This window comes from Eurosta solidaginis, chromosome 4 (genome assembly GCF_040869045.1).
Source record: "Eurosta solidaginis isolate ZX-2024a chromosome 4, ASM4086904v1, whole genome shotgun sequence".
Taxonomy (NCBI): Eukaryota; Metazoa; Arthropoda; class Insecta; order Diptera; family Tephritidae; genus Eurosta; species Eurosta solidaginis.
In genome coordinates this window covers 3686175-3698804 of record NC_090322.1, presented here as the reverse complement: position 1 = coordinate 3698804, position 12630 = coordinate 3686175, and the positions used below count along the sequence as shown (strand labels likewise).

Sequence of the window (12630 nt, the reverse complement as noted above, 5' to 3'; positions counted from 1 at the left end):
AAACGGCTAACTCCCTGATCTCGTCAGTTTTTTCGCCTCGCGAAACCTGGCATTATCACCGACTAAATCATCCGCGACCCTATTTACAACTTGCATATCCAGAATCAACCCCGACATACAAAATGTATGCCCCGCTTGCAATGTGTCCCTACATGACACCAACCATCTTAATTCTAATGTGGAACCAACGCCTCTAACACCCCTTTCATTATGGTCCACCCCTGTCGAAACAGCAAGTTTCCTTGGACTCCCGTTAGAGGATATTGATGACAATTTGTGATCAGTCGCAGCTATTAGGTGGGGCGAAACATTGCTACAACAACAACAGTGATGCATTGCAGTATGTGCTTCGGTCACTTTTACGCATGTTCGTAAAGCGCGAACGCAACATCCGAACGGCGATGCACTGATATGACCGAGTGATGCGTTAAAGTATGTACTTCGGCAACTTTTATTGTATCGAGTCGGTAGGTTTTAGTTGCCTCTTAGGCACTCCTCATTTATCATAATTAAATTAAAAACAAATATGCAACTAGTTTATTGCTTAAACTATTTATTTATTTGCTTCGACAACGCCGGCTTCAAGAAGTGGGGTGGTAGGGACGCAACAAATTAAATGGGCTACAAGAAGTACGTACAAATGCTAACAAATGTAATCTGTAAATATTTTTAATTTTTCTAAGGCAAAGAAAGCTATACTCCAGCACAACTTAGTTCTGCATTTTCACAATTTTTTTCTTAGACTTAAGCGCTTCTTCCTCGATTTTCTCCTCCACACGTATGCGTTTGCCCTTTTTCACTTCGTCCTTCGTTGGTTGAGTTTCCATAACACGTTTCTTTGGCGCCTTATAACTACCCTGGCCAGCAGCACGCTCAGCTTCCTCGACAGTATATGGCTCAAGTTCGAGCGCCTTCATACGTCGCTTATGCACTTTAGTGCGGAAATGTGCCTGCATTGCTTGATCATCGATGAAGTACTTGGCACAGTGTACACAGTAAAATTGACCACAGCCTGGTTGCTCAAGATCGACTTGCTGATTAATTAGCTCTGCTGATTGTGTTTGTATATCATGATCAATCTGGTCGAGATCACGTGTACGATTGCGTACACGCCAACGACGCCGCAGATGTGTATCACCGTAGTGCATCTTCTTGCGCTTTTGTACCATACCCATTTTGCCCGAGTTTTTTTTATTGATTACGATTGCGATGAGGTTGTTAAATAATTAAGCAATAGCTAACCTAAAAATTGTTTTATTTACAGTGATAAAAAGATTATCTATAATTTCCTACACAACACGCGCTTTTGTTTTGGTATTGCCTACTTAAAAACAACCATATGTCTGACAATTTCTTTTACATGGCATTCGCTGTCAATTCACAGTAGAAATTTTGTTTATTGTCATACCCTTTGTGAATTCACAATGGTCATACCAGCATTCACGGGCCTTGCAAATATCGCGAGTACACCATGCGTGCATGGTGTACTCGCTATGGACCAACCGACTGCTCCAAAATTAACCACAATTCATACAAAACATATGGTCCAATTAACATTGCGATGTCCTAGGACTGGACCATATACTCCAGCTCCGCATTACATCAGAGTAATCCATGGAGTACCCACAGTCCAATAAACATCGTGTAGTTATTACTATCGTTAAAAAACGAGCAATGATCGGCTTACAATATACTCGTGTAGAAATATGAGTTGGTCCATTGCTGCATTACAGTGGAGTATAATAGTAAGTACTCCAGTGGACCACATGGTCCAACAATTTTTGCAGGGGAGTCACATTAAACGCTTGCGGCGTTTTTACGTCAAAGAGGATTGATATTATTATATCGATCCTCTTTGGCTACGTCTCGGCTTGCATTACTCATACTTCCATAGATTTGACATGGCAACTTGGCCTTGATTATATTTCCCTTAACTTGGTCAAATGGCGATGTTATATATGCAAATACATGCAATCTTATCATCCGTCAGCGCACGATGCTCCAGTAAGAATCTTATGTGACGGGCAATAAAATGTTTTAAGCCGGAGTCATTGGTGCCGTATGTCGTATAGCTGTATCCGTATCCCTAACGTAATCAGCTGTTCATCTTTACGACGGTAAACCAAAACCCAATTGGTTGGCTACGATACGGTTACGACCTTAGCGGCACCAATAATCGATTGCATTGATTCTCATAAGGTTGGTCGAATCAGCTGTTAAAAGGTTACCGATACGGTTACCGATAAAGCACCAATGTCTCCAGCTTAACTCGTTTCAATCAAGAACAGCGGTGGATTGTTAATAAACGCTCAAAAATGAGTAAAAAGCCGCGTTTAGACACCGGTTTCAATACTCCGAAGGTGGAATTTAAAATTTTTCATTCTCTGAAGAGATATTGGCAAAACAAGTTGAAGATGTTCATATGACTGTTTGAATTTCGGTGAATTTGTTGTATAACATATATACACTTTTGCATAAAAGAATTTTGGGAGGACTTAATTTTGATATCCAAAACGGTATCGAACATACGCAAGCTCATTTTTTTGACAACTCCCGATGTCAAAGCGCTAAATCAGACTTAAGATGTCGCGCTTCGCTTAAAAGTTTCCAAGGCGTTTATGGTTTGTGAATTCGTCAAGTAAAGAGCCTTTCTATTCCTCCATTGCCATATCTGTCAAATAAGGCTGAGAGAGGGAATGGCCAAGAATGCGAAAAACGTTTGCTTGCCTGCAGTATTTAAAAGGGCTCATTACTGATGCTGACAACTGATACTTAAAGTTGAAAAAAAAATTCAATATCCCAAACGTTTACAAACATGTATGAAAAATACAATTGTGCAAATGATTTAAGTTAACGAACAGTGATTTAGCAAGCTGTTCGCTGTTGTTGGTGTTGTTTTTCAAACATTCGCCGTCTGACTTGCATGCATTGTGAATTCACAATGCTTGTATGCTTTGAATTCGCAATGCGTTTATATACCCCCCTCATGAGCAACCTGTGATAAAAGCTGCGATTGAATTTACCTTGCCTTTTACTCTTTTACTGTGACTATGAATTTTTGCAAACAAAAATGCAACTCTGTCAACAGCTGTTCTCTTTTGTTTTTTCGATGTGTTTGATGTGTTTATTGAGCTGAGCCTGGCGATCAAGTTGTCAATCGGCCAAAAAGCATTCAAGTGATTGGTTATATAGTGTGTCCATTGTGGTTAAAAGAAAGTTATTTTATTGAGAGGAAATTAAAATAAACCCTAGCTAATTATGCAGAATTAAATACAGTGGCAAAACAATTACGCCTACTAGTTAATTAAATGAATAAATTATAATGATAAATGTGATTGAATAAGTTGGCGGTGGGGTATACATTCCAATAAGGTAAATTAAACTTGTGCGAAAGCCAACTGGACAGCACCAGAAACTGACACATTTCCACACAATTTGCAAATTTGGTCTTCCTTTGCATGCAGCAGCCATTACAGTGCAACGAGAGCGGTAAGTAAACAAGCAATGCTTTTGTGCACACTTTTATGCATGTCACCATATCATTTTAGTAAACCCATTTCTTATCAGCAGCGGTAGCACCACTTATCACTGATACAACAACAACAACTTTACAAGCTATTAATAATAATCGCATTATTTTCTTCAACCTTACTTTTATGAGAATACTTGCTATTTTTCAAATAGTTTTGTTAATTTGTTGTTCATAAATAATTTCATACTATGGTATTTTGCTTATTTTCAATCATCATGCTGCTACAAGCCCAATGGATATAGTTTTTTTTTTTCATATGATGTAACACAATCAGTTAGCCAAGCAATCTATTATTCAGACACAAAAGCAAATTGACAAAACCACATATTTATCTACAAGCGATATTTATGTATAAATGTACATATATTGTTTTTGAATTGTGCGCAACGTGTATAGCGCTTACCAAACAGCAAGCACGCCGTGGCTTGCCTTGTTGCCTAATTATCCAGTTTCTGTTGAGCGGGGAATTTGCTTAAAAAATACGCTGTAATTATTTCATGAATACCAAGAAAAACAAATAATACAATCTAGTGAGCTTTGCTTCGTGGCATACCAGAGAAGGGAATAAAAACGATAAATGCTTAGTCAGAGACAATTCAACTCGATGCGCTGAAATAATAATGATTTTAATTTCATTGTGCATATCACGGTTTCCCTTATTTTTGCCCAGGCTTCAAATCCGATCGCTAGCCTATAGCTTGAGCGTTGTACAGAAAGCTTGGGTGTAATTCCATGTCTTACAGTCTACCAGTAAAAGACCTTTCAACCGATTATCATTATCATGGTCAAGCAAAGTTTTAAGGAATGCTCCGAACACGCTTTCGGTAACAAGCACTATTAAGGTACAAGCCCTACCATCTTGGCAACGATTCAATATGGTCACGTTAAACCTTCTAGGTCATCCGTCCCCACTTCCTCGTTCTATGAAGAATTTGAGGTCGTCTACAATAAAAGTGTTTGTTCAAAATGGGGTTGCGGAAGCTGTGATGCTACAAAGCTCTAAATTGCGGTTGTCAACCCCTTGAATCCCAAAACAAAAAGTCACCGTGGCAGTCGGACAAGTAAATAAAATAAAAACGAAGCACGAGATGCGTAGTGCTACCTATTAATTTTCCTACAAATTGGCAGGACGCAATATACATGTTTTATGGCGAAATTTTTTAACGACATCTGCAAATTTTAGCTGAGAAGCTCTTCATGGCAGAACTACACTACAAGTTAGCTATTCGAGTATTTCTGCTTGTTTATAATCAAATTACATTTTTGTAGGTATTTTATCTATCATTATTTATGTATGTGCGCTAATAAATTAGTTCCCGCTTTTTTGCGGTATTTTGAGTGTTTATCGCCCAAAAAAGCTCTTTTTTCCAGTATGGCTTCTTTTTTTAATTACCGTATATAGATTTGTCCATATGTATGTGCATAATATTGTTGATGTAACGCTAAGCACAACAGGTTGAAGTGCCATTTACAACTAACAAAAAGCTTCCCAAGGCAGTCGGTTCTATGTACCGGAGCGACTCGGGATTTTTCCCGACCAAGGACTGTCATTTCAGTGTAACCCCATTTATTTTGTTGCGTCCCTCCCACAAATTGTCATCCTCCCAGCAGCTCCTTGCAGCGGGAATTCTGCAGTTAACCTGTAATGGACTAACTGGAAAGATCGCGGAGATAGTCGATTTTATGAAGCGGCACAACATCCGCATTGCTGCGATTCAAGAGACTAAACTCAAAGCAAGATCTGCTCTGCAGACTTGTTCTGGGTATAATGTCCACAGAAAAGATCACGAGTGCGGAAATGGAGGTGGCTTCGCGTTTATCATACACCACTCTATGCAACATCATTTATTTTATCCCGACATCGGCCGTAGGGACAGTGTCTTAGAACGTCAAGGCTTATCTGGGCGGTCAGGCCATGCAAACCTAGAAATCATCAACATCTACATCCGTCCTGCCACCTGCTGCCCCAGTGGATACCGACCGAATATCAGCGCCTTACTCACTGGCAATAATCGCATTCTCTTAGACGATTTCAATGCCCATCACGATCTATGACATTCGAACTTGCAGGCAGACAGCAGTGGTGAGATATTGGCGGATCAAATAGAAGAAACGACTTTCTGCACAATAAACAGAGACGCCACCACACGTATGGTAGGAAGCTGTGACAGTTCGCCGGATATATCAATCGTGAGCGCAGGACTCGTAAACTGCGTCAACTGGCAGCCAATGGTAACATTGGCATCGGGCCACCTGCCTATACTTATTTCGCTCGAGCGTACCGCCGCCTTTATCGTCACAGAAAAACGCACTTTCATAAACTTAAAAGGAAAATCCTTTGCAGACAACCGTTTTGCTGTCCTCCCTATCCCGACTGATGCCCGTCAAGGGAAGCGTGCTTTCCGCAAGGTCTTTGAATCCGCCTCGGCTCGTTTCATTCCCGCCGGTAGTATTCCCGAAATTCGGCCCCACTTCCCAGCAGAGGCCGCAAGCTTAGCGAGAGAACGTGACCTTATAAGACAGCTCGGCCCCGCGACCCCCAAATAAGGTATATAAACCAACGCATCAGATTACTTGTGAATGAACACAAGCGGGCGAAATGGGAGGAGCACCTAAGCGGTTGTAACCTCTGCCGGTGTAGGTAAACTTTGTTCTACTGTAAAGTCCCTATCGAATCCGTCTAAGCACAATGACAAAGTTTCCATCGCCTTTGGCGATTAAGTGCTGTCGGATGCGAAAAAATGCGCGAGCGCTTTCTGCCGACCATCTATAATGCATTCTACGGTCGACAAAGATACACGGAGGGCCAACAGACACGCACATAAACATAAATTCAACGCGTCTCCAATTACCATCTCCGCCAATGAGGCTGAGGATGCCATCGGTCATGCTAAACCATCCAGAGCAGTGGGCCCAGACGGCATAGCCATGCCGATGCTTAAACGCCTAGGGAAAGAGGGTTTCAAATATTTAGCGCATGTCTTCAAGCTGTCTGTTTCCATCTTCGTCATTCGCGAAAAATGGAAAATGGCCAAGGTGGTCCCGCTACTAAAGCCTGGGAAACCAACTAACAAATGAGGTCATATCGCCCGATATCTCTCTTATCGCCAGTAGCCAAGACGCTTGCTCCCCTACTTCAAAGCAAATTTGCTGCTAGCCTGTCATCAGCATGGCTTCAGAAAACTCCATAGCTCCACAATCGCGCTAAATGCCATTAGCCCCCAGATAAATTTCGGTCTAAATCAAAACCCCCACCATAGAACAGTTCTCGTTGCGCTAGACCTATCAAAAGCTTTTGATACGGTCAACCATGGCACGTTACTGCAAGACCTGGAAGGGTCTACCCTTCCCCCATGTCTTAAAAGGTGGACCGCAAATTATTTGGGTGGTCGCCTCGCGAAACCTGACATCACCGACTAAATCACCCGCGACCTTATTTACAACATGGACGTCCCAAATGTCGACCATTGTGAATATCCACGTCGATGGCACTGCGCTACCGACACACCAAAATCTTGGGTGTGACGTTTGATCAGGATCTACATTTTGGTGAGCATGCAGCCGCAATTGTACCGAAAATCCAGAGCCGTAATAAAATCCTCAAATCCCTTGCTGGCAGTACTTGGGGAGAAGACAAAGAAACGCTCATTACCACATACAAAGCAATTGGCCAGCCGATTGCATGCCACTCGTCCCCTATATGGACGCCAAGCTTAAAAACTACTCACTGGAAGAAGCTACAGGCCTGCCAAAATACCGCTCTCAAAACCGCCACGCCATCTTCATAATGAGGCGAGAATACCCATCAGGGAGAGAAATGAGATGCTAACCAAATAGTTCCTGTTGAATACCCAGAAACTTGGGTCCCAACAGATATCTGATTAATGAACCAACACCGCGCAGGGGCTTAAGGAGTCATCTCCGCAAGCATTGTGAGGAAATACGGCACCTGAGAACTCGGCCGTATGAAGCCAAAAAACACAAGCAGGTCCTCAGTGAACTACACAAACAAGCGTCGGACCTTTATGCCAGGAATTGCCCGGTGAATCCAGTACTCAGAGAACAATATCCAAAACTTTCAGAAGAGGAACGTACACTCCCCAGGGAAACGCGAGTCACTCAAGCTCAACTTCGATCTGGATTAGGTAACAGGTTAAACTGTTACCTATCCAGAAACAACCCCGACATACAAAACAAATGTCCTGCTTGTAAAGTATCCCCACATGATACCAACCATCTCTTCAATTGTAATGTGGAACCAACGCCTCTAACACCCCTCTCATTATGGTCCACCCCTGTTGAAACAGCAAGTTTCCTTGGACTCCCGTCAGAGGATATTGATGACAATTTGTGATCGGTCGCACCTATTGGATGGGGCGAAGCACTGCTACAACAACAGGAGATTTAGTCCGAACATCTCCTCTATTTGCCTCGTGATACCTTTTAATTTTCGTTCAAATTGGCAGGACGCAATATTTTATTTATTTATTTATTTATTTGAACATATTTGTACAAGTAAGACTATGTCTTTTAGATAGTACATCAATCAGATCTTACAACTACAAATTACATATAAAGAGGAGTTTTCTTGAAGAATAAAAGGTAAAGTAGATAAGAACATTTAAAGAAGAAAATCTATTAATTTTTATAAGTACATTGTGTGAAAGGAGCATCCTTGGCCCATTAGTTGAATAATCAATGATAGAATTATATAATTTAAAGTAAGTTGATAGAATTATATAATTAAGATAAGTTATGGATTAAGGAATGATATTACTGCTAGTTTGAAACATCTGGCTTTTCTGATTGCTTTCGTCTTGGAGGGTAGTGAGTTCCAAAGACGGATTGTACTGACAAAGAACATTCTGGAGGATGTCACGTACTTAAAGTTAGGGATCAATAGATTCAGAGTCCGAGTAGACTGACACAAAGTTAGTTTATTAAATAAGTAAGGCGGATATTGAAAATGTAGTAGTTTGTGTAAGAAACATAAATTTCTAATTTTTAGGAAAGTACAAACGTCGCTTCCGAGAATTTGGACAGCGTACGGAGATATATGGTCAAATTTCCTCTTAGAAAATACGAACCGAGCAGTATTGTTTATGGCTAGCTGCAATTTATTAAGCGACAGCGAATCAAGGCTACCATAAATAAGTTCTCCATAAGAAATGTGAGGTATTATAAGAGCTTTGACTAGCTTCATTTTAGCGTCTCGCGGTAATAAATAGGCAGTTCTGTATAAGTTACGAAGGATATTATAGATTTTACCAACCACAAAGTTGATATGGTCAGTGCAGATCAGATTTGAATTGATTTTGAATCCTAAATTGGTGACAGCAACGTGAAAAAATATTTTATCGCCATTAAGCATAATTTCAGGAAGGCTGCTTAAATCATATGTTATGTTCGATATTGCCATCGCCTTAGATTTTGTAGCATTCAGAGACAAGTTATTTAAAAGAGCCCGGTTCCCGATGCGTCTTAAATCATCATTCAGCCTAATAAATAAATCTTCCGAACGCCCGATCGGACGAGATATGTAAATTTGGGTATCGTCAGCATAAAGATGAATAGACACATTATGGCAGCAAGTGACTATATCGTTAATAAACAGAGTAAACAATATTGGGCCTAGGATAGATCCTTGCGGAACACCAGACATTATGGGCTTCAAATCAGATAACTTATCATCACACTGAACTCGCTGAAAGCGGCCAGTGAGAGAGCTTTGCATTAACTTAATTGCGAAAGGGCTGAAGTTATATGCTGTTTCAAGCTTGCGAAGTTATATTTTATAATCAACCATGTCAAAAGCTCTTGAGAAATCTAGAAGAACTAGAACTGTGAGTTCATTATGGTCGTAGGCTGGACGTATGTCCTCAAGAATTTTTAACATAGATGTAGCACAACTATGCCCTCTTCTAAATCCAGATTGAGCCTCAGATAGTAAACGGTTATTATAAACATAGTCAGTTATCTACTTTGATAGTAATTTCTCGTATACTTTGGATAGCGCAGGTAGCAAGCTTATTGGTCTAAAGTCTTTGCATGAAACCGGAGTCTTTGATTTAGGAACCGGAATGACATTAGCCCTTTTTCACTGAGTAGGAAACCCACAGGATGTGATTGAAAAATTAAATATATGCGTTATCGAGGAGATTACATAAGGAAGAAGAAGCTTGATAAAACGTACGCTAATGCCATCGATTCCTACTGCATTGGACCTAATAGCCAAGATAGCATCCACCACATCACCCTCTGTTACTACTGTGAAATCAAAAATATTGGTATTCGGTCTATTCTTTACCGCAATCATATCTTCGTTATCCTTATTGACATTAGCATTAGGTGTACTATGATTTGTATGATCACGTAAGAAATGTGCATTCAAAACATTGGGGTCTACGTTGCATTGCAGATGATTATTTTTAGATATTCCGAAACAGCGAAGATTTTTCCAGAGAATTTTGGAAGGAAGTTTGGAATCAAATCTAATGCTGAAGTAAGCTACCTTAGCATTTCGGATGCAGAGGTTGGTTTGGTTCCGTAAGAGACGGTAGGCTTCCCAGTGGTAATCATTCTGACATCGCTTCCACACCCTGTAAGCTCTCTCTCGTTTTTTTATTAATTTCAAGATCTCTGATGTAAACCACGGTTTTTTATGGCTCTGGATTTTTACGGTCTTTAGCAACAAATTAGGTCAAGCAAGGTAGGCTTACTGTTATTAGCAAAGCGAGTTGCTAATGGATTTATAATATTTAAATCACACGCTATAAAGTTATTTATAATGGACTTACTACGGGAGTCATTATTAAGAATATCTATATTAAAATCCCCGCATTTAATCACATGCTCATAATATATAAAAAATTCCGACAATTTCTGAAATTGGACTGTCAGGTCATTGGACCTATTAGGGTTGTAGACACAAGCAACAAAACATTTTACCCGAGCGTCACCTATCTCAATAAAGATGCTCTCAACTTCACTTTCATGCTCTGACCGATACAATATTTTTGGATGTAAGAAAGCTTTACAGTATATAGCAACACCTCCACCTCGAACGTTGTGTTTCCTGTCGTTTCTCAATAACACATAATTACCCATTTTGTATGCGTGATCATCAACATTGGATCTAAACCAAGTCTCCGTAATACAAATCAAGTCAATGTTGTGGCCATCAAATACATACGAAAGGTAGTCCAATTAATGTGCCGTAAGACTACGAGTATTCAAATGGCACATATTAAATGTTTTATGACTTTTGCAAATTTGACCCAAAATACACCTTACATGCCCACTGTCAGCACAATCATTATTCAAATTACCTATAAACATAACAAATAAGCGAGATGTTGTCAACAAAGCAGTATGAGATAATAAAGAGTTTTGGAGAGAGGAAGAATACGGTAAGATGAATAAATAAAGAAAAATTACCAATAACATAAATTGAAAATAATCTATTTACTACAGAGAAAACCATTATATTAGAATGCATGTACAAGTGAAAATATTGCATCAAATATCATCGTTGATGTTACTGCAATTCGGTCAGCGCTCTCCTGTCACTAATTTTTATTGCTTCGCCTTGTTGTTGACTACGCACATACACATCTCATATATACATATTTTATTCCGAAATGTTTTAACGACATCTGCAAGTAGATGAATTTTGGCTGAGAATCCCTTCATGGCAGAACTAAACTACAAGTTAGCTATTCAAGTATTTCTGCTTGTTTATCATCAAATTACACCTAACCTAACCTTATCTATGAATATTTATGTATGTGTGCTAATAAATTAGTTCCCCCTTTTTTGTGGCATTTTGATATATATGTAGATGTGTCCATATGTATGTTTATAATAATGTTGATGTATCGCTAAGCACAACAGGTTGAAGTGCCATTTACAACTAACAAAACACGTTATATCAAAATTTTAAAAGGCGCGACTATAGAGAATCACAAATGCATTGATACGGTTTACATGTCATGTAGAAAACTCTTCAAATTGGTTTGATACTAGTGAATTCAGGATCAAGACTAGTGCGTTTTGCCATTTTCTGTGATAATAACTACTAAGTAGATTAGTCCGTCCAATCGTCCATCAATGCGTATTTTTTTCATAGTTCGGTTTTCAATTTGAGCAAACATACAGTCATAAAGGTATTCAATTGTGCACGTTTGGCCTATATTGGCCAACGTTTCAAAAACGCTTCATTTCTCAAACTTTTTCCAAAAGCAATGTGTATCTGTTCTATTCCACTATTATTAAAATGTCTGAAATAAGGTAATTTTCCGCCTTATCGTGAGTTGAGCGCGTTAAGATAGAGCTTTCTATAAAAAAATCCTGAGAAAAAAATTTTCGAAAAAAGTCAAGGTTTTCTGGGAAAAAATTTTGAGATAGGGCGATCTGCAATTTACTTTCGTACGTTAAGGGACGAGAAGTCAAAATTTTTCTTACAGGGGAACTATGCAGATACCAGCATATCGTATTCTAACCTCTAACTTATAAAAGATAGTACCTGGGCGACCGAGCTTTGCTCGGCAACGTTTCGTCGTGCTGGCAACGTTTCTCGAGTATCTTCATGCGCCGAATTATTAATTTCAAACATTTTTTAGGTATACACTATGAAAGTCTCACAATTTTATTACATTCCAAAAACTTGTAAATTTCACGAATGATAACTATCAGTTAGTGTAATTAAATGTCAACTTGCTTCCCTAAGTGCCATCTGTTGGTAAGTAGTTAAATGTTTAGATGTCGTTTTCAAATTGATCAAATGCCTCTAGTGTTCAACGGTAGCAAATTACCATGGTAGCTATCTTTTTGCTATGGTGAGAAATCTTTATAATAGTAATCTGTGAGAAATTGCAATTATTCATTTCATATTTGCCAAAAATATGCATTTAAATATATTTTGCTAGAATTTGCCACGGTGCCTTGATATTGCATTACAATTTTATTAGCGTGTGTGAAATTAAGAAAATTAAGTCAAATCATGTGTAAGATTTTTTTACGAAGATTTTTAACTTTAATGTTCTCCTTTAAAGCTTTAATAGAATATGAGTAAGTAGAGTACTATTTCGTCTAACTAC

The 12630-nt window shown here is 39.2% G+C and overlaps 2 protein-coding genes across 3 annotated transcripts in view; one reads left to right on the top strand and one right to left on the bottom strand.

Moving 5' to 3' along the window:
• Positions 1-533: 533 nt before the first annotated feature.
• LOC137247554 (zinc finger protein 593 homolog) lies at positions 534-1335 on the bottom strand. Its single transcript, XM_067778539.1, has one exon. It carries the CDS (start codon positions 1173-1175, stop codon positions 711-713), a length of 465 nt encoding a protein of 154 aa, XP_067634640.1. The 5' UTR covers positions 1176-1335; the 3' UTR covers positions 534-710.
• Positions 1336-3157: 1822 nt separating this feature from the next.
• Positions 3158-12630, top strand: part of Ctr1A (Copper transporter 1A) — a 126391-nt gene continuing 116918 nt past the window's right edge. For both annotated transcript variants that reach the window (XM_067779633.1, XM_067779630.1), the window contains exon 1: positions 3158-3489. The gene's annotated coding sequence lies outside the window, so the exon portion shown is untranslated. The remainder of the gene's footprint in view (positions 3490-12630) is intronic.

Bases quoted from the DNA above. Each gene is read 5' to 3' on its own strand.
- LOC137247554 (XM_067778539.1), bottom strand. From the start codon at position 1,175: ATGGGTATGGTACAAAAGCGCAAGAAGATGCACTACGGTGATACACAT.